At 44.0% G+C, this 25,249-nt stretch overlaps 1 protein-coding gene across 1 annotated transcript in view; it reads right to left on the bottom strand.

The window, feature by feature from the left end:
• LOC146780101 (copine-7-like) overlaps nt 1-25,249 on the bottom strand; it is a 657,204-nt gene that overhangs the window by 89,581 nt on the left and 542,374 nt on the right. Inside the window, exons 7-8 of the mRNA XM_085636916.1 lie at nt 19,720-19,809; nt 467-565 (exon numbers count right to left, since the gene is read on the bottom strand). Coding sequence (XP_085493042.1) covers nt 467-565; nt 19,720-19,809 — 189 coding nt within the window. The remainder of the gene's footprint in view (nt 1-466; nt 566-19,719; nt 19,810-25,249) is intronic.

The following is a 25,249-nucleotide window of genomic DNA, read 5'->3' as shown; positions in this document are numbered from 1 at the left end:
GTGGTAGATCAAAGTATGGTAGAGTAAGGGCAGTGTATACCCCTCATAGGCACCCCCCTTATCTTGTTGAATGATACTGCCCAGATTGTTCTATGTCTGCTCTGATTACCTTGTCCAGTTGCTTTTAGTTAATTGCCACTTTTATTGCCACATTGATTACCCTGGTTCCTCGTGAGTAGGGTCCCCCATTGTATCTTGTTCTCGACATTAGAAACAGGCACCTAAAAATATACACATACCAGAAAATAATGCAATACAAAGAACTCAAAATTGAACTAGCCTTTCTTGCAGCCTAACTGTACAACCATTATTTATATAACATCCTCCGCAAAATATATTTAGGAGATGTCTGACTTGTTTTGTGACCAAAATGTCATAGTTTAGCATTTTCACAAAGACTTTCCAGAAGGATTTTCAAATTGTAGAAGGTTACAGCACATTTTATGACCTTTAGAAATCAAAGCACCTTATTTTCACCGATGGCCTTCTGCATTTCCTCGAATGTTGCATAAAATTCTCCAATGAAGTCGTGCTTTCCTCTGGAGTCGTAATCCCAGACAAGACACTAGGGGATCAAAGGCAAACAAAAGTTAATGAAATCCGATAGCGCATCATGGTGAAGCTGCAGCAAGAGAGTGGTGAGGAAACAGAGAAATCAATATTTTGAAAAGGATTAAATGGATAGAGCGAGTAAAAGAACATGAAGATGTAAAAATACCCTAGAGCTTTAGTAGGCAGCAAGAAAAAAGGAAGCCACGGAGAAGGCAGAAGTAATGTAGGAAAGCAGGCAGAAAGGGAGAAACAAAAGAAAGGAAGAGAAAGGAAAAGTACAGAAAGTAAGGAAAGAACGAATGAAGGAAACAGCGAGCGAAGGAAGGAACGATAGAAGGAAAGAAAGAACATAAGGAAACAAAGTAGCAATGTTGGAAGGAACGTAGGTGGGAAGGAAGGAAGCAATGACAGAAGAAAGAAAGAAAGCAAGAAAGAAAGAAAGAAAGAAAGAAAGAAAGAAAGAAAGAAAGAAAGAAAGAAAAAAGAAAGAAAGAAAGAAAGAAAGAAAGAAAGAAAACAAAGAAAGAAAGAAAAAGAAATGTGAGGAGGGAAGAGGTCGGGCAAATGAAAGGAGACGAGAGGAGAGAATAAGGCTGTCAGGGAATTAGGATGGTGGAAAGGAAAGGAAGAAAGACAGATAGCTGGATGGATGTGCAGAACTGTCTAACTAGCCTTCTGTTCCATGTAATTGATATGTACTAGGATTGCGTGCTCACGCCTTGCCTCCTTCTGAAGGAGATGGTCTGCGTCTCGTGTTTTTAAACACGTTCCACAGGTACCCTCCATTATCCTATTGACTGCCCACATGATACATTGGTCACGTTATTTGCATGTACGCTGTCGGTAATAGCAACTGATGTCTTCTATCCACCCCATGCCACAGAGAGTCCTCTATACTAAGTGGGTGAAGTCCCCTGAACAGCTGCGGCAGACACACTAGGGTCGAGCTAGGGACATTATGCACCCTCCCTCAGACCGCTGACCGGTTCTTGTTCCTTTCAGTAATTCTAACTCAAGGACAGAGCCACCAAAAAGATTGACCTGTAGCTGTCCTTTTAAGCTGGGCATAGATTTGGCACCAGGCACACCTTGCACAATGCACATCAAGGTGTATCATGAGATCTGCATAAGGTCACCATCCACCCCATGTGTAGTCAGCCTCATGTTAGAAAAAAACATAATTAAAAGATGCACACGTGCATACATAAAAAGGGGGTTCTGGGGCAACCCTCTTCATCCATTGGTCTATCTGCCTGCCATGCACATCTTGCCTAAGCCCACCAAGGAATACAGCTTGGGGCAATGGCCCAGCCTACTTCTGTCAGTCCTGTTCTTGCACTGTGAGCATTTTGCCTAATCACATGTGGACATCTCCTAAAAGGAAGTGCATTTTAGTGCCAGGGCAAGAGGACTAACAACTTACTTTGCGATTGTTTTTTCATTCCATGCTATATTATTTTTTCCTAGCCATTTTGTGTGTTTAAACTAGGACTTCAAGATATAGTAATTCAAAGCCAATAGTACAATTTCTTCAATAATAATCATATTTCTTCAGATAATAGGGCTTCCATCACTATTCTAAGTATCCCTGCATGCTTGAAAGTACCAGTACTGTTCTATGAAGATTATATGTGAATTCATTTAATATACAGCTTCATACCGCAAACTATTTACATCCATTGGTCTGCTCAAGTGGCATTCACATTTTCCTTCTGCCCATTACTGCATACAGCATGCTGCAGTGGGTCAGCCTACTTTATCCATTGGCTGTCTTGAGACATGAGTGACAGTATTTTCCCTGAACAGCAGGGATCTTCAGGGCCAGGGCTGGCCCTGGTTGGTGTGCCTGGGCAGCTGGGGCACTCTTTTTCAATATGTTTTAATATTTTTCATAAAGTGTTTTTGTATATTGTATATGCTTACAAAAAAAATACTTTTTAAATTGCATGCTTGCCAAGGTCATATCTATTGGCCTTGCCAATACTTGTTAATACTGGCAAGATATACAGAGGATGTCCACTATAAAGTCGACAAAGTCGTCCGTAGTTTGCCTGACCCATTCATCTGTGGAGTGTAAGAGTATATGCATTCCTGTAGTTTGGATGATCAACAGCTAGTCTATTATGAACGCCAAACCATGAGGAACAGTGTGCATAGCAATTCCTCTAAAAGCAGGGTGTCCAACATTGGTAAACAAGAGCTGGATCTATGCAAGATTTTGAACCTAGACACTATGTTTGTGGATGAAATCCATTGAGATTCATGAAATAAAAGTACATTGTGTGTGGGTATCCTTAAAATCTGGCATACGTTTAGCTTTTCTGGACTTAGGTTGGACTGTTCTGTAGACTCCAAGTAGCCTCATGAAATGAACAGGGCCGGCTCCTTTGGTAAGGCGGAAGAGCGTTGCCCCACTGCTCTCTGAACAGTGGAAAAGGGAGAATGAAATAATATTAACAACATTATTATAATTTTATTTTCCGCTGCTGTGGGACTGGGTCAGGGCGGGGCAGGGCTGGTGGCACAGGGAGGAGGAGTGAACCACTCTTCCAACCGTCATGCGGACTTAAGTGCATGAATCATGCACTTAAGTCCGCGTGACAGTTTGGCTGGCCATCTTGGGCCGAACCACAGCACTCAGACTAATCACAACTCTACATTGCAGCGTTGTGATTGGCTTAGCCTGTGTGCTTCCTACTTCTTCCTGACTCGGAGTCAGGGGGAGAAGCGGAGAGACGATGAGGACAACGATGGAAGAGGTAAGTGTTTAAAAAAAATATTTTTCCAGCTACCCCCATTCCCTAACAGCTGCCACTGGAAAGGAAGCTTGTTAAGGTTGAGGATCAAACCCTTGAACATTACTGTGGCCACTGTCAACTATGGAGTCCCAGTGTTATATGCATGCTGATGAAGAATCAATTGGAAATAATGAGCCGAGCCAGCCCAGGTCACATTGGTTTAAAAGATGTTTGCCCCACTGGGCTGTAAAGTGCAGACTGGGCTGTAGAAAGATGGCAGGAGTGTAAAGTTATGGAGAACAATGTGCAAAATGTTCTAATGCTTTTTAGAGCTAGGGTGGTTCAAGTGCCTGGAGTATGTGGCGAGGATGATTGTAAAGCAAACGTAGAAACAAATGTTGCACTCTTTTGTAAGCACATTATCCCAGTTAAAAGACCCTAAGGGTGTACAAAGTAGCAACGTTCTGTCCCACGCAATTTTCTCTAGCCTAAAAAAAAAAAGAAATCCTGCCGGTGCTCGGGGTGCAAGCATGTCACTCAGCAGCTGCCTACATTGAAAGAATAGCATGGCATACTTCCAATTTCTCTGCTGCAGGAAGTCGAAAGGAGGGAATTACAGCAGAGAAGGCACAGCTACAGAAGGAAGCTATTCTGTTTCTCTGTTGCATTGGGGCTATGGCAGACTCAGCTTCAAATGAATACATCAATTGAGTCTTAAATCAGAGTATGTATTTAAAAGATGATTGTTCACCAAAGGTGGTCCATTCAATCACATCTTGTTCCCATGTTTACTACCCTTTATGTGAATTTTTAGGGAGTGATGAAATTGAAAGAGGACAGAAGGGTGACTTTGCTCACAACACCAAACCAAAATGCATCATGTCATCAAATAAATCAAACACATCAATATAAAAAAATATTAAGCTTAAAAATAAACTACGTTAGATTCCTAATCACAAATATGGAACATTTAAATGTTATTTAATTTTTTTGGAACGATTTTGTAAATTACCTATAATAAATTAGGTATTTTGCAATACATTTTGTGGCCAGCAACATAAAAGCTCCTGAAGGTCAACAGCCTCATTTAGACCTGAAGCTACTGTGTGGATTTTTAAAATCCATCTGCTTTCTAAGTGTTAAATATAAGGCTATGTGGCCCCTTGCTTCCATGGTTTCACATAGTCAAGCCGTAAGATTTTCAATGTGTCTTTCTCAGAATAGCTTTCAGGAAAACATTTAGCTGCTGGACCTCTGAAAACGCTTTTTCTTTAAGCATGCATACTCCTCTTGACTGTAATCATGTAGAGCTCTAATAGTGCTAAGGGTGGGTGGAATGTTTGATTCTGCCTGCGTAATTGGTGGAATTTGGCAACTCTGCGTTGCTATTGTAATGCAAAGTTCCTGCAAAATTCCTCCAATTGATTGAGATTTGGTGTCGCCCAGTGTAATTTTCTAACGCAGACAGTCATGGGCCGTCATGAGTCATCAAGAGCGGTCAGAGGGCTGCTTCTTGAGTAGATTTCCTGCCGCTCAAGTAATTTTTCTACTTGACCGGCAGCTAAATCGACTTGAATGGCCTTGCACTCTTTCGCAGTGCATGGTGCCATTCGCGCAGATTTTTCAGCACTGCTGGCGCTACTGTGCGAGGTGCATATTTTGCATCTGTTAGGTAAATTTTCCGAATTACACAGGGTGAAGCTCCATGAGTTGCACCCACCCCTAAATAGTGCAGATAATATACATTTGTTGTCAAATAGCCTTTGAATAAATGTGCTACAATAGAGGTCTTACATTCGATAAAAATGGCTGTGTGTTTTTCATTTTTATTGTAATTAAATGATTTCCTTTTTTTAGAACAAAATTTACAAATGAAGGATATGTTGCAATCATTGAGACATTTTGGGTGGGGTGGGAATCTATTTATTTATTTATTACAGAGGCATAGTATTTTGAAAAAAACTATTGTATGAAATAATAATTTCCTTACATAAGGCAATAATCTGATGTGGTGAATAACAGACCAAAAGGCATGAGACTGAGGCGTGGACCATGCACGCTGTTCTATGGGACAAAGGCCAACAAAGATAGACAAGCATTGTGCAAATGTACATGGTTACACTTTAGGTTTTCTGTGACCGAGCTTGGATGCTTCAGGGAGACCTGGCATTTGGGCATTACTCGTGGTATCACAATATTTTTAAATAGAACTCTTGAAGGTGGGTCTGGTGGCAGCAGCCTGGGTAGTAAGCATGGGACACTCCACTGGAGAAGCCCAAAGCAGGATCGGGCTCAGGGGGGATCTGTACTGTGATCAACAGAAGTTAGGTAGATCACAGTGATCAATATGGAGTGTGGTGGGCAGGGGATTGTGGCAAGGAAAGGAGGCAAGTGAACCAAATGGTTTGAAAACTGGGTAAGTGGTAGTTTGAGCTGACATCTGTCATGCTAAATAATAATTTGAATTTCTTAGGTCAATTGAACTAGTGATGTTGCCAAGTTATGTCACTAAGCACTTCACAACTTTGCATAGTTTTTAAACTTAACAAGGTTTGTAAAGCACAAAGCAGGATAAGCTTTGCAACAAGGACGCTAGCAAAATGGGTGCCCCTTTCCACTAAGAAAGGAAGCGCAGCACCAGCAGCCTCGGCTTACTGTCTCCTGGTTTCAGACGAGCCATATACTGAACTTCAGCGACAAGAGTTCTGGAAAAAGGAGATGAGAGACAGAGAGAAAACAATTCCCTGCACCCATATGTCCCACTCCAGACTACACGGGATGAGTCAGGCAATGCAAAATATCACCTTGGGCAAAGTCGGGTAAAAAGCTGAGTATTTATAAAGCGTGAACCTAGCCCCGAGAGCAGATGCATGGCCTACATCTGAAGATACATGCAGGTATGTTGTCAATGAAAACTGAAGCTGATGAATGAAAAGACAAAGTTTCTTATGGTGAGAGGAAGGACCAGTGCATAGAAAAACCCCTCCCAATGGAGGAGTGTCCCCCCGTCCTCCTTTGAGCCCTGTTTTCCAGTCCTGCATCCCTTTCCCCAATAATCATTCTACTGACGACATGATATGGTGTATAGAAGGACGCAGTTTTATTAAACATGATAACATGATTCGTACATTTCACAACTTTTGGTTGGTCATTCAGAAACATCATGTTAATCTTACAACGTGCATTGTCCTCTAACATTTGTTGTTGTTCCCTTTGACAGCACTGTCCTTATTCGAGGTGCACCTTTAAGCTAGGTCTCTGTGTATGCAGTTCCAGGCTTCCCTTGCTACCGAATTTGTGGGCATCCGTTAGGACCTGCCCTGGCTGCAAGTGCTGTTCAGCTTGTTCTGGACCCTTGCTGGCCACTCGCCTGCTCCTCAGTGCCCCTGCCGTGTGGCATCCCAAGGACCCTGTGCAAGCATCTCATCTACTCTGCCTGTGTACTGTCATTCACCCACTCAGTGCCCCTGCCATGAGGCAACCCAAGGACACTGGGTGAGCAGCTCATCTACCTTCTGTAACTGTTTCCTATTGGGTATTTTACATGGGTTTCTACCACCATGTTACCTAAGGTTTTCCCGATCGGAGGCAGCTCCCCCGGCTCCCTTTTTTCCTCATTGCCCTGTTCACGAGAAACCAAGCTGTTCTAGGACTCCCACCACGTTATGTATGAACATGTCCATCGACACTCCTGTCAGGTGTACTCCGTCTTCCAGGTGGTATCCTGGGGACCCCAAGTTAATTAACCCATGTCTCCCAAAGCCCCGGCCATTGGCCCTGCATATTTGTGCCATAGTGATGTTCAGTTTGCGTCTGGATTTTTCGACTGCTCCAGGTTTCTGGCCCCCCTCCATGCCCTGCACACTATTATTTCTGACCAAATTACCTCTGCTGGGCAGATTAACCTGGCAATTGCTGCCAGATCCAACATCATTTTCTCCAGGAGGCATCTCCTCCCTATTGAGGCTAGGTCATATCCCCCGAGGTGGACCACTACTGCATCCGGACCGTCGTCTCGCTGCAGCGCCCTTTGTACTGAGGGGAGTAGATGGTCCCATTTCATCCCGGATTGACCCATCCAGGTCGCCTCGGTGTTTCAGAGCCAGATCCCCTTGAACTCGCGATGAGCCACTGCCCATTGTTGTGCCCGGGTTATGTAGGAGTGCCCCGCAATCCATACTTTCTTGCGGTCTTCTGGCGGACCTGTGGGGGGGTGTAGAAAGCCAAGCTTAGTGATCCGAAAGGCATATGTAATGTTTGAACGTGCTAGATTCCCATTGCCCTACTGCTTTGATTTGCTCTGTCCCAAACTCAGCCCCGCTGCCGTGGTTGCTGCCCCTATGCAGAAGGAATGGGACCCGAATTCCCTTGGTGAGAAACCTACCTTTAATAGGGCTTTTCGCATTACCGCTATGAATTGGAAACGGCTGAGGCATGGCCCTTCCCCATGTGCAAACAGGGGCCCCTGCGCCGGCCCATCCTTCAGCAAATATTCCTGTAACAGGCACACCGGGCAGCAGGATTTGTCTCTGATACATTCGATCCTAGTGTAGTCTCCTTTGCCCACCTGGTCTGTTTTTGATCGACGCAGGTGGATCACCATGTGCCCTGTTTCCAGCACAACGTCTGATTTGTGCAAGCAAGCAGTCCCAGGGGTCTGCCTGGTCTGGGCCACTATTTCACTGACACTGCAAGCCCCGAAAAATGCGAGCGCAAAGGACGCCTTGAATAACCTCAGCTCTTGATCCCCATTGCACACCTCCTCCAAAGTGCGCATCAACTTTTTAAAGGGCCTCCTGCGGACCCTTGTTGTGGACTGCAGTCACCCCAACCCTTCATGGCCATTCTACAGCAAAAGGAACACGTGGGGTCCTTCCCTGTTGCTAGTTTGCAGTAGTAGGCCACTCCGTTCAGGTGTGCCTGAGCGCAGGATTTGGTTTTTCCCATCTCAAACACCCACTCTATAAATGTGGTCACCTCATCTAGCCCTACCATTTGTATCCCTTTGCTTCCTGTTATGGTGGCAAAGGTTGCCCAACACATACGATATCAGCTCCCCAATTGTGCAGCCCAGACCCATGGTTCCTGCCATATGAGGGTGCTGTTAAAATTGGTCAAGAATTGTTCCCATTTTCCCAGGTCCTCTTTCACGCCTTGCGTCAAGAGCACCCTGAGGTGTTTCATTTACAAGCCCTTAGTCAACCAGGCCAGACACCTAGCAAAGGGGCGCACTACCGGTACGACCCTGATCGCGAAGTTCAGTTTGCCTGTAAGTTGCTATATTTCGCCTAGTGTCACTTTTTTCTGTCGCCGTAGCTGTTGTATGATTTGCCGTAGCTCAGCGACCTTCCCCTGGGGTAGTCTGCATTTCCCTGCCACGAGTCTAGTTCTATCCCCAGAAAGGACAATCTGGTGGTGGGGCCCTCTGTTTTCTCCTGTGCTAGGGGGACTCCCAATTCCTTTTCCAAGTCCATGAATAGGCAGAGGAGGTCCGCACACTCCCCAGTTCCAGCTTTACAGGTGAATAGGAAATCATCTAAGTAGTGAACCCGTCTCACAGCAGGATGGCGTGCACCCAGTTTCTATTCCAGAAAAATGCTAAAGGATTCAAAATAAGCGCAGGATATGGAACATCCCATGGGTAGACATTTGTCATAGTAATACTCCCCGTCTAGCTGGAAACCAAGAAGGTTGTGGCTGCTTGGATACACTGGCAGCAACCGAAATGCTGACTCTGACTATCTGTTTTTGCCAATAGTGCCCCTCCCCCCTGCTTGTCTGATTCGGTCTATCGAATCGTCCAGGGAGGCGTATGCTACCGAGCAGCTACCCTGTTCCAAGCAATCATTGACTGAGTCCCCATGCAGGTGTGACAGGTGGTGTATTAGACTGAATTTTCCTGCTTCATTCTTAGGTACCACTCCTAACGGTGAGACTATCATGTTTGGTAGTGGGGGGGGGGCAGGAATGGGCCTGACACTCTGCCCAGCTGGACCTCCTTGTCCATCTTCTGTCTAGCTGCCTCAGGGTTGTCTTGAACTGACTTTAAGTTGCGGCTGTACAGTGAGACCACCGGTCCTTTGTATGGGATGGGAAAACCCGCCGTGAACCCGTCCACCAATTGCTCTTTATCTGCCTTTTTTTGGGTAGGTATTTAATAGTGTTATCAGTCTCCTTGTGTTTATGGGGGTAGGCAACGATTGCCCCTTGATCGGCACTTACCACCCCCTCTTTGGTTGCCTCACCTTGGTCGTTACTTCTTTAGGTTGCCCTTCTCTCTGTTGGCACCTGCCACTTGCACCTTTCTGCATTGGACGGCAGGGTGGCTCCCCCACAGGACCCACAGCTGTGTTTGAACCTGCATGCATTTCCCCACTTGCATTCGCCCTTGTCATATTTCCAACAAGCTGCCATTCGGGTTATCCCTGCGCTCCCCCATTTACTGCCCGGCTAGGCCTTGTTCCTGAAACCTTGGCCCTGCCCTTCAAATTTTTCCTTTGAACCCTGAGGGACGAAAAGTGGGCTCCTGCATATCTATGCCTTCCCTGGCCCCCACCATGTGGGTCGTGAGGCCCTCCATATCTTGGCAATCACATTCCATTACTGGCCATGTCTGCATTTTCTCCCTGAAACCTTCATCGTACCGCAGCCAGGCCTGGTATGCCTCATGCACTTTCTGTTCATATAATATTAGCGCTGCTGCACTCTGGGGGAACTTCTAAATAAATATGCATGTCAGTGTCCTCAATGCTTTAGCCAGTTGTCTATTGACTTCTCCACCCTGGGCTTGCATATGACTCTTCTGTCCTCAGCCTTTTTATCTAGTGCTGTGAGGTCTAAACTTGCTTGCCGCACTTCTAGCAATGGAAATATGTCTATGTATTCTTTCTACCATATCCTCTCTTTCACTGCTAGTGGGATAAAGATTGCTAGACGCAGAAGTTTTGTGGTGGCAGGCGGATCACTCGGGGAAGGGCGTATGTATTCGCTTGACGGCTTCCCTCCCAGGTTCTGGCCCTCGCCTGCCCCAGCTGGCTGGCTCCCTTCTTGTTTTGGAATGTCAGCATGTTTAATTGGTCGGGGCCCTTTCTACCCGTTTGCCTTCCCTGCCCCCTTTCTCCCATGGGCTTTCCTGGTTACCTCCTGCTTTCTCCCTTTGCTCCTGATTTTCCCGTGCCCCCGCCCATAAGAGTGTCCCTGTCCTGGCCATTGCCACCAGGGCATCCAGGGAGATGTGTATGGCTGTATTGGTCCCCATGGTTCTCCCTGGTAACCAGAATGGCCCCCCCTCTCTGGTTCTCCGGACCGGGGGGCTGAAAGGGCCATGGCCTACCCGCAGCATAGTTGATTACCCCTAGCTGTGTGCCGTAATATGCTTTTAGCCCGGGTTCACCCCCTGTGTAACCGCATGCCCCAGCACTTTTTTGCGCCACCTGCCCCTTGCACTCAGCGCTAGCTGCTCACCAGTTCGTAGTTTGCCGCGTGCTTTGGGGGGGCCACCATGTTGGCCACAAACGCCGCCTCATCACTGCTACTCCTCTCGGTATACTAGTCGTTCACCATTTATGGTGGTGATGTCGCCGCCCTGGCGCCCTGCGCCTGCCTCCAACCCTTGTGTTAGGGGCTCGCCCCTTCCATGCTAGAGCTGCTGGGTTTTGCTGTGATGCCTTCTGCACCCCCTTCTTGACTGGCTTAGATGGGACCACATTGGTGGCTGCAAGCCTTTTCTTGCCTGGCCATGTGGGGGCACTATTGCCGGTCCCTGTGTTGGTTGGAACCTCTTCTTGGATGGCCCTTCCATTATCTGGCTGTCCATCCATGCTTTCCCCTTCATGGCCACCAAAGCCCTCGCTTTCTGTAACATTTCCTCCAAATCCCCATCCAGCTCTGGCCCTGAGTTGTCTCGGGGCCTCCTCATGTTTTTCCTGGGGATCCCGCCGGCTTCCGTCATTCCCCTCTAATGTGCCGGCACCTTCTTCGCCCTCATAGATCTCCCACGCTTCCCAGGCATTCTCCCTGCTGGGGCGTGAAGCCTATTTGCCGCTGTGTGGCTCTGCGCTCTTTTGTGTGCTTTCTTGATGCCCTGCACGTCTCTGTCCTTAAACCGGCCTTATCGCTTCTCCCGCCGGTGGTCCAACAAAGCAACAACTCCTGCAGTAACCACGCCCTCCAAAGTTCTATTGAGCCCAGGCGGAATGGGTATTCACGTGGCTGCAATCAACCTTTCACCCCTGGGACTCCGCTCGAACTGCAGGATTGGCCGCTTTGGGGAGAATCCTCTGTCCCCGATGTTCCCTGCTGAACCAAGCAACGTGAGGCTCCTTGCCCTTTAAATCCCACTCTGTTTGTGTGACGTGTATTTTTCCACCTGACCCGAGAAACCCCGCCCACCTTTGTTCCCTGTGGTAGAGGCAGACCGGCCCGCAGCTCCTCCGGTTCTTCTCGCCACCAGCTCATACAGGTCCCGCTGGACACCGAAGCCTTTACATTTTCAGGATCCGGGGGGGTTCACCCTGCTCTCGGCCCCCACCACCACGAGGCGCTAAACCCTGCAGTCCACCTGTTGTGGCCACCGATGCTGGGCCACCCTTGCTGTCGCCGCGTTCGCTGTGGGATGGCCGGTTTCAGCTGGCTCCAGCCGATTCTTCTGGACGCCGCAACTCCGATGGCAAGGCCCTGGAATCAGCCTCAGGTTCCGCTGCTCCTTGTTGCTGCAGAGCTCTTCCAGGCATCTTCTTCCCAGAATCTTCTTGCCACGGACACAGGTACGATTATTTTGATTCTCCTTCTTTCGGGGGGTTCATGTGCCTACTCAGGGTTTGCCACCCCTTCATGAACCCCCCCCCCCGGCTGCTTGCCACCTCCTTCTCTGATTGGGTGACTAGCGGTCAGTGTGGGGGCGACCAATCTGGTGCGCCCCCTTTTTGCAGGCTTGCAGCAGGGGGGGGTCTTGGCCCCGGGAGGCGTATGCCACGGGCCCCTACGGGGTCTATCTTCGCCTTCCCAGCCCGTGTTCCGATTGGTAGGAAGTTTGTAAAGAAAAGACTTTTTGAACCTTTTCTGTAATGTATTAGTGAATGGGAAACTATGACGTGCAGAAGGAGGTCATTCCATAATACTGGCCCTTATGGCAAATGATCTGTGAGTTGTTTGTGATGACTGTTTGTTGTTTTGACTTTCAACGTGGCAAGTGATGGGTTCTTAGTAGTATACGTGAACCAGTGATTAATTTGTAAACAATTAAATGCCAGGGTCCAAGGTGTTTCACATGGGTCACTACAGCAGGCCCTACCCACGTGTCACATTAAACTGTAGGTCTAAGTCCTAGTTTTATCAAGTTTTTAAGATATATATTAAATAGTTAAATGCTTCACAAATAAACTCTGCTAGAAAAACATACACATGGTGCCACCAAGTGGTGAATTTTCATATATATGTGATGGTGTTTACAAATAGGTGCTGCTGCAAAGCACCATCAAACACAAGCACAAATTAAGCATTGCGTGCCACTAGAGTCAGACATATTGAGTTGAGAGTCAATGTAATTAGGCTTTCCCAGACATAGTCCTTTATAGATCTTGCAACACACTTTGAAGCCAGATTCTGGCGAAGAGAGATAGCCAGCACAGTTCTTTGAGAGTGGGGGAGATTAGCTAAATCTTTTTACGGCTGGCAATATGCCAACCACTGCACAAGGCAGTGCTTTGATTGATGTCACTAAAGACTCTGGGAGACCAGTGATAAAAGCGTTGCCTTCGTCAATGTGTGACAAGGCAAGGGCCTGGACTTGGAAAAACATCGACTATGAAATGTATCCATCAAATATTATGGTTTTACATTCAACAGCAATTTTGGTGCAGGTCTTTCACGTACAAACCTAAACGCATGCTGGTATTAGATGAAGCAAACCTAATATTCGCGTTTAATTCTGCTATCCCAATAAACATATACAGGGTATGGGTTTAAGGCATAAAACAAGATGGCTGAAAAACTTGTACAGGATTTGAATAATTGCTTTTGGTGCACAGCTACAGTAATAAATATTTGCAATTCAATCAGTGATGTGTACAGATCGATAGTTGTGTCAAATTCAAAAGTTCTACATGCATCAAGCAACAAAATGAAGTCAATGTATATCTTTAAGGTGTAAATTATGGAGTAAATGGGAGGTGTTTTGTGTTCTTACTATAGCCTTGAAAATATGTTGGAATGGTGTGAAACACATGTCAGTTAAGTCTGGGAGGCTTTGATTGATGTTTATGGTTAAGTTGATAGTTGATGAAGTTTGATAACAGAAGAAGAATAAACATGAACTAAATACATTTTTGCACCAATCCTTCCTGTTTTTTTATATCTAAATGTTTATTCCCTCCTAAGAAAAGTATGTTACTTATCAAAACATTAGGGCCGGATGTATGAGTATTCCATATTGCGAGACGCAAATTGAGATGTTTTACTACTCGTAATTTGCGACTTGCAAAATGGAATGTACAACATTGTCTCAGACACTGTTTGCGATTCCTAATGGGGTCGCAAATGACCTGCCTCATCAATATTCATGAGGTAGGTTGCAATTTACGACCCATTGGGAATGGCCAGCACTCACAGGATGGTGGCATGCTGGGGTCAGCAGACCACTGTGTCTGTGACTGCATTTTAAATAAAGCAGTTTTTTTTGTAAATGCAGTCCATTTTCCTTAAGGAGAACGGGATGCATTTCAATAAGAAAAATGAAACGTTTCTGTTTCATTATTTAAGAGCAGGTAGTGGTCCCTGGGACCTCTGCCTGCTCCTAAAAAATGTTTTTGCTGCCCAACACAAACTTGAAGGTGTCCCCTGGGGACCCTTTCCTGTTTGTGACCGGCTTACCACCTACTTGACGCCCTCAGCATTCCCCTTCCTAATAGCGAGTCACAAATCCTATTTCTGATTTAGCGACTCGGTAATAGGTTACCGACTCACAAAATAGGTTTTGTACATACCACAACCTTTTTTAGCTGTCGCAAACAGGCCGAACGCCCGTGTGTGACTGCTAAATAGGGTTGTACATCTGGCCCTTAAACCCTACATTTTTGCTATTCGTATTCCAATGCTGGTAAAGTCCTGCTTTTGTTGCATGTTGTTGTTTTGATTCTAGACAATCAGCTAGTGGAAAAGAGTGTACAGCTTTGAATGCATTTTCCTATGTTTTAAGAAACCCATTAAAAAGATGGCTGCTCTTCGGCAGGACGCACACAAAAATAGGGTGCAACACCATCGAATCAGGAGCAGAGATGTGAGACAACCAATAGAGCCATCCAATCGTTAGCAAGGTGCTAACCCAACACTTACTCCAAATATATATAACAATTGTGTAGAGATGTCTTCATGATGAGATGGAATGTGAAACCATCTCTATGAATAGAATGTTATACTTTGAATGTGAGGGGTTAGAGTTGTGAAGCTGGAGAGCAGGCTGGAGGTGTTTCTTCTTTATCCTGTACTAAATAAAGACTTCATCAAATATCAAATTTATTAAAGGACTTATTTACATTAGCGACGAGGATGGGTGGACATCTTAAGGTGGACCACACTTCATATGAACGTTTTGGATCCTAAAACTGTCTACTTCTTACATGAAATTGAATATATTGCCTCCATAAAAAGCAGTTTGTTATTTTTGTTGTTATTTTAATTTGTTTTATAATTTCATTATTTTTACTTAACCCTGATTTACTTACAGGTGTTACATTGTGCTTGCCTTGACAGACTTTGACTTACATTTTATATTATTTAAGTATCTGTAATTATGGCTGATCGAAGTTTATCTGCACCACCAACTTTTCTTGCTACAACTGGTGATCCCCCCCCATTCCATGGAAAGAGTGGAAAAAATTATTTCTTACTTACGTACTAGCAACAGGTGCTGATAAGTATGGTCCAGTGCGTAGACAAGCCATTTTACTCATTTAGGAGTTGAAGGTAGGCATTTATACGAGGATCTTCCCGAAATTTCCTTGGGGATGGGGGATGGTCAGCCAAATACCGTTTATGAAATGACACTGCAAATGCTTGAGATTCATTTTATTACTAAAATTAATACTGTGTTAGAGAGACATAAATATTTTTGTTGTTTTCAGAAAGAAGATGAAGATATTGCAACCTATGTCGCTGCGTTAAGGGGGCTTTCGCTCACATGCAAGAATTGAGTGATTCTCTTATCCTGGATCAGATTGTAAGGTGTACCAATAACAAGAGGGTTAGAGAGAAACTTTTAATCAAAGATCCCACACTCGAAGAGGCTATTCAAATAGCTAAAGGGTTGGAGCACACAGATTTATGGATAAAAGAGATGGACAAATGCAATAGTTCATTGTCAGCTAAAGAACGTATTTCAAAAGTACCAGAAGTACATGCAGTTGTTAATGAAACCAAGAAAACAAAATCTGTTATGAATTTCCAATCTTCCAACAAACTTAATGATTCTGGGAGGTTTTCTTCTCCTACTGCTAGAGTTGATGCTAGAGTAGTGGGAGAAGGGAAATCTCCTTTTCCTACTATTAGAGTTGATACTACAGTAATTCAATGTTATCGCTGTGGTGCTCCTGGCCATATTGCTTCTAGCACTATCTGTATGGCCAGAAATGCTACATGTCGAGCTTGTGGCAGGAAAGGTCACATCGCTAAGGTTTGTAGAACTAAAACTCAGTTCACTCGAGTGCAAGAGGTGCAAGACACTTGTGAAAGTGTGCGTGAACTAATGTTAAGCGTAGAAGGTTGTGAGGAATTGGTGCACTCTGATTCACATTTATCAATTGAGGATGTTGCCAGGGAAAGTACAAACAAACTAGAAAAACCTAATTGTATTATAAACTTGGATGATTGTGGGGTTAAAATGTTAGTGGATTTGGGAAGTCTATATACTTTACTCTCTAGAGACACATTCTCCAAATTGTGGAAAGGGGAAGAGTTTATGTGGGATAAACCTGACATTCTAGCGGCTGGATATGGTGGGAAAATCATAGACATTGTGGGAATGAGATGGATGGTAATTTTTATTAATGGCAACAATGGATCTAATCTTTTAGGGTGGCATCACCAAAAGGATCTTAACATCATTCTTAATCCCAATGCCACTGAACCTGTCACTACTGTGGCTGTACATAATGTTGATGCATTTGAAACGGTTGTGCAGGAAAAGTATTCTAAAGTGTTTTCCGATCAACTGGGAAAGCTTAGAAACTTTTCTCATAGAATCATTTACAAAAATAATTCTACACCAGTTGTTCACAAGGTGAGGAGTGTGCCACATCTCATGAGAGAACCACTTCATGAAGAGCTTAAGAAACTTTTAAAGCAAAGAATAATAGAGCCCATTGAGGCCTCTGAATGGTTGGCACCCAATGTGGTTGCTCCTAAGGAAGGGGGAAAAATCTGTTTATGCGTGGATTTACGCGACTTAAATAAAAATATTTGGGTTGATAGGCAACCTTTACCCAATATCTCAGAAATGTTAACTGCTATGGGTGGTGGTGATGTATTAAGTGTGATCGACATGTCGGCTGCCTATCATTAAATAGATTTAAACGAGGAATCTAGGCATCTCACGTCCTTCGTAACACCGCTAGGGGCATTTTTTTACTGTGGGATGGCTTTTGGACTAGCATCTGCCTCAGCGGTGTTCCAGAGGGTGATGCAACAGATCTTTGAAGGGCTGAGAAGTGTCCTCTGTTTTCAAAATGATTTGCTAATTGTAGGAAGGGATGGTACACATCACGATGAAGTTTTGGATGAGGTGTTGAGAAGAATGGAAGAAAATGGACTGACAATTAAGAAGGAAAAATGGCAATTGAGGAAGAATTGTGTGATTTATTTGGGTCACAAAATATCTAAGATGGGGATCAAACCAAAAAAAAGCATTGTCTCTGCTGTAAAGAATGCTCCTATTCCCCTCAATAAGGATCAGTTGAAATCTTTCCTCAGTTTGGCGGATACTGTTCTAAGTTTGTGGAGGGTTTCACTGAAATTGTGGAACCCTTGAGACAATTGATGAAGAAGGGTGTTCTGTTTGTATGGAATGAGGCTTGTAGTGAGGCATTTGATAGAGTGAAAAGTTGTATTGCCCAGGCACCGACTCTTGGTAATTTCCATACGAATGCTAAAACGTTTATTGCTACCGATGCAAGGGCAGTTGGAATTGGAGCTGTGTTAACCCAGATTTATGATGGTCAAGAAAGAGTTATTGGATTCGCGTCTAGGAGGCTTCTGGATGCTGAAACATCCTACTCGGTTATTTGAAAAGGAGGCTCTAGCGTGTTGTTGGGGCATAAACCATTTTAGATACTTTGTGTGGGGTCTTCCTTTCAAGGTCCGTACTGACCACAAACCTCTTATTCATTTGTTTAAGGGAGGAAGAGGTTTAGAAGGAAGTGTTACTCCCAGGATTTCTAGGTGGATGTTGTCGGTGTTGGAGTGCAATTTTGAAGTAGAATATGTGAAGGGCTTGACAAATGTGGTTGCAGACTGTTTGTCCATGATGCCTCTTGATGAGGTGGAACTTGTGGAGGATGATGATGTGGTGGATAAGGAAATCAGCAAAGTAGGCAGTGAAAAAGAGGAATTGGCTCTTGATAAGGTAGAGTGGGCATCTGCCATGTGTGAGGACAACATTTTACAACAAGTTATGAAATTCGTATCTGAAGGTTGGGGGCAATCATGAGAATGATGTTTGTTTCAAGGGTTATCGTAATGTCCACGACGAATTGAGTGTGTGTCATGGGAAATTGTAAAGGAGGAGACAGTTTGTGCCACCAGCAGGGATCAGGAGGATCATTGATATTGCCCATGAGGGTCACCTGGGAAGGAATATGACTAAGAGGAGGATCCGGCAATCTTTCTGGTGGCCAGGAATGGACAATGATATTGAGGAGGTAGTGAAGGAATGTTATGCGTGTGCGAATAGCGACAAAACTAAAATCGTGAGGCAGCCTCCTTTGAGTTGCACTGCTTTTCCCAAATGCCCTTGGGAAAGAGTGGCAATTGATTTTTTGGGTCCAATTTCCAGACTTGGTTCTCTCAACAGGTTTATGATGGTTTTGGTGGACTACCATTCCAAGTGGTTTGTTATTGAAACTTCCGATTGTGTTGATACTGACAAGGTGGTAGGAGTTTAGAAGAGGATATTCATTAATGATGGCATTCCAAAGACTTTGGTGTCTGACAATGGGGTGCAGTTGCTATCAAAGAAGATGGTAGATTTCCTGAGTAAACTGGGAATCAAGCATGAGAGGGTTGCTTTGTTTAGGCCTCAGGCCAATGGATTAGTCTAGAGAATTCATTGTTTGATAATGTACAATATTCAACTCTCACTTTCCAATGGATTGTCCTGGTCAGAAGAATTAAAGAAATTGGTGTGGTCATATAGAGTGACGCCACATTCTGTGACTGGTGTGTCGCTGTTCGTCTCCCTCAAAGGGCGCGAACCTGGTGTAACAGAAGTACCGGGATGGCTTAAGGATAAGGAGTGTGTGTGGGTTGACCACGCCGCTGTTGAGAGTGATGTTTGTAAAAAGCAATGGGCTGCCACCGGTCATTATAATGACAGGAAAGCGGTTAAAATACCAGACATAAAGGAAGGTGATTGGGTTGCAACCAAAAGGAGTGGGGTGTTGATTAAAGGTGAAAGCACATTCTCTAAACCTTTGCCGGTAAGAACTGTAAAGAAGAATATTCTTATTTTAGCTGATGGCTCTGCTTGGAGCACAGGGAATGTCTGCAAATGTAATGCCCCTCAACAAATTCTCTGTGATTGATGTATGATTGGGGTGAACTGCTTTCAACCTGTAGAAACAGTCTTGTTTATGACAATTATATAGTTATGTATTCATGTTGTTTTGGGTTTGTTTCTTTTTGTACAAGGGGAAAGATGTATAGAGATGTCTTCATGATGAGATGGAATGTGGAACCATCTCTAGGAATAGAATGTTATACTTTGAATGTGGGGGGTTAGAGTTGTGAAGCTGGAGAGCAAGCTGGAGGTGTTTCTTCTTTATCCTGTACTAAATAAAGACGTCATGAAATATCAAATTTATTGAAGGACTTCTTTACAAATAGGTTTCCAGCATTTAGCTATAGCTGTTTGCAGCCAAGGCCTAAAACCGTCTGCTCTGCCTTGACTGTTTCTTTAGCATATGAGATGTCTGGGTTTAGGGAACAAATGAACAGCATCCAATGCAGTGAAATCCCCTCTCATGTCCTGTTTTTCTGAAGCCCATTTCCAGAGATCACACCTCCCCTCACACTAACATAGAAACATATAATTTGATGGCATATAAAGACCAAAAGACCCATTCAGTCTGCCAACACCTGACTATTCTTCACTCACAGACCCTAAGTGGTCCCCAGCTTTACTCTTGCTTAGCAATGATCGCCAAGCTTTGGGCGTGCTTACCCTCAGTTGCCTCCTTTCCTCACAGCAGCACAGAGAGCTGAGAGAAACCTTGAAGGACTCCCACACTGGATTCAGATTGTTCTTAACGACCTACAAAAATATAAAATATTGGTGCAGTTGTTTCATGTGACAGGACATCATATCAATCAATCAAACAAACCTGTAAGGCAAAATAATAAAGTCCAATTATATACATTTATCAATACATAGGGACAATATACAGGGCTTTACAAAGAAAATCCTTTCAATTTGACATCAAAAAAATACATAACAATCTATGCGTATGTTAAAAGTTAAACATTCCAAGAGTGCATCAGGAGACAAATGGTGATATAAATAGACAATGGCAAGTCTAGGTAAAATCATTCCTAGGCAGATCAAGTTCGTGTTCACAGCTATTTCTCAGTCTCACGGTGGCTTTCAGAAAGCTGACTACGTTCAAAATGATGTAATCCAAAAGCATTTTAAGATACAAGAGGACCGGTTGAACTTGAATAAAGTTTGCCCCACTTCAACAAAGGAACAATAAAAGGCTTTCTGGGAACCACATAAAAATTACAAAACATGGTAAAGTGTTCTGCGGAGACACCGTGTTGCAGATGCAGAGGCCAGAAATATAGCCCCCGTGATCTACCCGGAGAAGATGCTAATAGATAATGCACCAGATCCATCCTGAACCTAGTAAGTAGAAATCGGTCATACACACTAGGTACCACTGATAAGTAGGGCTCCATACCGGGGACTGTTTTCAGCAAGAAGTGATTACGTGCATATGTGTTTGTTAAAGACATCTGTTCTCTGTCCAAAGCTCTACATCTCATGAACTGACATCATATAATTCATTGATATTTGGGTGGTTGTCTTTTGGACATATTTGTGTCCTATACATGAAAAATACTTTTCCGATTGGTCAGTCTGTTTTCTTAGACCTGAAACCTAGGACACAGAGCCGAATGAGTGCCATAAAATTTTAGGACACCGATATGTACTGTCACTACAAGCAGGACTCAGGTGAGTACTGGGGAGGTCTTTGGGCCTCACTTCGGTTAGGTAGGAAAGTGCTCAATGGAAACAATACAGTGCAACACAATATGACATGATGCAATACAATATAAAAAAAACACTAAAAGTCTCTCCCTAGACAACACGCTTGGCTACCCACCTCTTTGGCCACAACAGTACATCTTCATTTTACCTGTCATCATACCACTACTGGAGACTGATATTTGTCAAGCTTGCACTTGTCAGTAGTCCCACACAGGAAACCTGTGAGTGGTCCCTTTGTGTCTAAGTGTGGTTTGTTTGATAAAACAAAACATCATCATCATCCACTTCCTAGATCCCTAGAAGTGCACTTATGTTTCTAGGGTCCCTTCCTTTAATGTATGTCAAATACCTTCCCATGACAAGATTGGTCACCATGATGTTAACCTTAATTAGAGGACTACAGATTAAGAGTATTTAGCATTTTAAAACAATGTTTACATTTCTTAATGTCTGTTTTATTGCCCGGCAGGCATGACAGAATGCTTAGGAATGCATTAGTTATTTTTAAATGTAGTCACGTGTACTATGTGTATATATGTAGTTGCAGGTAATTCAGCTTTCCTAAACAAATTAAAAAGATAAATTGATGGTTAACACATGATTTCTTCTTATTTTCAGTGCTGATTAAAAATAAAATTCAAAATGATAGACCTGCTGTCAGAGCATTAATCAACACACATGACGAGCTCACCCTTGCAAACCAATCCTTGATGCAAAATGTACCAATGAGTCCTCCCTAGTGTGTGAACATAAACATTGTAAATTCAGACTCTTATCAGTACAAAAAAGTTCCATAATATACATTACACATTTCCAGTCTTATTAATCTAACACCATCATGTGTGAATTCATTTGGTGATTGGCACCCAAGGCACGGCACCAACACATCATTGATAGATGAGATTGGCTTGTTGAAAGGACTTCATTTTATATATAGAATATAAATATACAAACACATGAATATACACCATAGGAGTGAAAATGAATGTGGTCCAATAACTCTTGTTATTTCACACATGTAATACTACAGTGCAAAGGTCATAACACAATTAATTATCAAATTTCATGAAATTCACATTAGAAAATCATTGATCACTGCCTTGTAAATTGCACAATACAGATTACTATACAGGTGAATCAAACTCTCCTAATAGACATAAGGTCTCTTCAATGTGATTTTTCCTTACTGCACAGATTTAACCATTTGAATCCTGTTGTTGTTAAATACAAATACACATGAAAAATGCCATGGCATAAACCATATATTCAAATATAATGTAACATACTATTTATTATCATTGTTGGGGGGGGACATCATGACCCAATCGAGGCTCACCACTCATGAGTCATGGGCCCTCCCCACCCTCAACACACATATGTGTATGAAGATATATGTACTGCAGAGGCAGTGATAGCACCTTTGTAATTATTGGTTAGGTCAGAGTTTCCATTGAATAGTCATTTTGAAAAGGTATTTTTTTGTTTCCCTAATAACAGTGGCACTGTTCAACAACTCTGCACAAAACTTTCCACAAAAAGCACATCCACTCTGGGTTCATCATGGAAAGTTTCATTCAGATCTGTCAAGTGGTGGGTTTGATAACTGATGGTTCCCATTTTAACTCCCATACAAATCTTTGCTCTTTGATGCAGAAAGGGTAGTTGTGCTGTGAAAGTACACTAAGCTTGAAATGTAAACAGGTTGAGAGCAGGGCCAAGTTACAGTTAAGTCCCTCTGCAGCCAGGATCAACCTATCCTGCACAGGTGTTGAAGCAACAAAAAAGGTGTAAAGAGGCTAAAGAGAGATTTACCACTCAGGATATAAACACAATGCTACTCCATCCTGCTAATGATGTTATTAAGGTAAAAGAAAGACATTTATAGCCACAGGCTATGAAGACCCTCGTAAAAATGGATCCTGATACTTTGAGAAGAGAAAAATCTCTAAATTGTTCTGGCACACTAAAGAGAGGTGCCCGAGCGCCACTAAGTTCCCAATGTGATGTGTGATATCAGTCTTTGAGAGTAAGTGTCACCACAATGCCAGGCGCCTTATCGACAACTGCTTGTCTGCCCCCATTGATTGATGGAGCTTCCACCTCACTCTCCTATTCTGCTCTGATCAGCTCCTTTGGGGCAGGATAGAGTTTCAGGCAGACGGCAGCCATCCTTGTCATGAGTGATACATGTAGTCTGACTGCCCCAGGCCTGACCTGACCTTCAGGAACACTTGCATATAGACTTATAACAGAGTTTGTCTTAACATGGACACATGCCCTTAAGACTAGGCACATATTACAGAACTCTAAACATCACAGGAAAGAGGACAGTGCTATCCTATGTTCACTGACAACCTCACAAAGAAAGGTACATCTATCTGACAAACTTAAGAAAACTGCACAGCTACAAACAAGTGTGCAAGGGCTTAATATTTTCACTGGACAAAGACATTTGCCTCTTGTTCGAAGTAATGAATGAATGTACCGCAGACTGAGGGGATATAAATGATAACAAAATATCATGCATTAATTCTGCTTGCTCCGCGACCGCAAAGGAATCCAATGGAATGGGGTGGCAGCCACTTCCTTGTTTTGGCGTTTTGGTGAAGTGGCAGAAGGGATGGGCGAAAAGTGCAGGAACACTAGCACCATGCCAAAGTGCAATAAAGGGCTTTTGCACTTTCCATTGGAAACTAGGTGGGAAGGAGTTGGCTGAATGTTGAAATATTGGCTACAGAGACATCGTGCGAGCAAAATATAATGTCAAAAATATTGAGGGCCAAAATATTCAGCATGTAAATGCATATAGATAAATAAGGATTTACTATTCCTAATTCTACATCTGCGTAACTTGAATAAATAGATATATATATATCATCAAGATACGTATATACAGAGTTAAGTAAACATATACTTACCTTCTTGGGGGCAGATTTACAAGCCCCTTGCGCCTCTTTTACGCCGCCGTTGCATCACTTTTGTGACGCAGCGGCGGTGCAAAACCAGCGCCATGCTGCGGGGTATTTACAACGTGACGCATCTGGGAGATGCGTCACGTTGTAAAGCCCTGTGCCAGAAGTAGGCGTTCCGACGCAGGGCCACCTCCTAAAAGTGGATGAGTGAAATCTACGAGATTTCACTCAGTCACTTTTAAGCCCATGCTGCGTCAAAACCCTGCGCCTGCTTGAAGCAGGCATAAGGATTGACGCAGCATTTCAAAGATAGGGCACCCCGGAGCCTTTCTGGAGCTGCGTCGCAACTCCAGCAATGCGCCGCCTTTACGGCACAGATGCGTCAAGCATCTGTCCGCTTTTGCCCCATGGCGCTCCGCATTGTAAATGCTGCGCATCCATGTTGGCAGAGCCGTGACGCACAATAACTGGCGCATCCCTGCTGATATGCAGGGATGCCCCAGTTATTGTAAATCTGCCCCTGGATATTTTAGCCTTCTATAACTTAGCCACGAAAGTTTGGTAACACATTATTCTGGAGTCGATTGTACGATAGAATATCAAGCCACTGGTTTCAGCGGATACCAGTATAGAATGCCACTGCTCCTAGGAAGGCATTAGGGTGCACCACAGCATTGCTTGATTTAAGCTGGTGGTTGCTGGTGGGGGCCACCAGCACTCAAGTTAAGGGACCTGCACTAATTTTTCCTATTCAAACACTTCCTGAGAGCAAGCCAGGGAAAAACACACAAACAGGAGGAAGTGAAAAACGGAAAACCACCCAAAAGGAAGAAAGCAGGAATCTGCAATAGTGTGATAAAGGAGCAGTGAGTGTCTGGCAGTAGATAAAAGAGGACCGGAAACACCCTTTACCACCCAGTCTAAAGCTTTACAATGCGGGAACTACAATGAACACGTCGTTACCACGCGGTCCTTTAGCACGCAAGTCGTTAAAACAACTTGCTTTAGGGAACGCGTTGTTGGTCTGGTGATGGATTTTAAGTCGTACACCTTCCCTCATGTTAAATATAGACTGGAGTTGCAATAGGAAATTATTCTATTCCAAACTCCACCGCTTCCCTGAGGCAAGTCGTTGTAACGATTTGCGTACTTAAGGAAAGCGTGGTAACAACACGTTCGTTATAATGGCATGCTTGGTAAAGACATGCATGGTCCGTCTTACAACCCTTACGAACAGCACTTTAGTCACTGGAACTCTTCATTTTACAAATGAAGTATGCGCCAGGAGGAGGTTAGCAGCACATCCGCCACACAGATTGAGGAAGCAGATTTGAGAGGTGAGAGAAAGTAGAGTGGTGGTTAGTATAAAGGGAGCCAATGCTCTTGTTCAGGGGGTGACACAGATTCCACCTCTACTGCTGCTATTGGCATGTCTGTTATGAAAGTGGTAAGTGGAGAGCTGCCAAAAGAAGGACATAGCTAGGTTTTTCACTACCAGGACATGTACAACTTAAAGGTACATGTCCAACTTCTTAAATATGCTGCACCCTGCCCTGTGGGTTTTTCAGGGC

Source organism: Triturus cristatus, chromosome 12 (assembly GCF_964204655.1).
Source record: "Triturus cristatus chromosome 12, aTriCri1.1, whole genome shotgun sequence".
NCBI classification, from domain to species: Eukaryota; Metazoa; Chordata; class Amphibia; order Caudata; family Salamandridae; genus Triturus; species Triturus cristatus.
The sequence above is the reverse complement of the archived record's forward strand: the minus strand, read 5'-3'. Positions and strand labels throughout refer to the sequence as shown.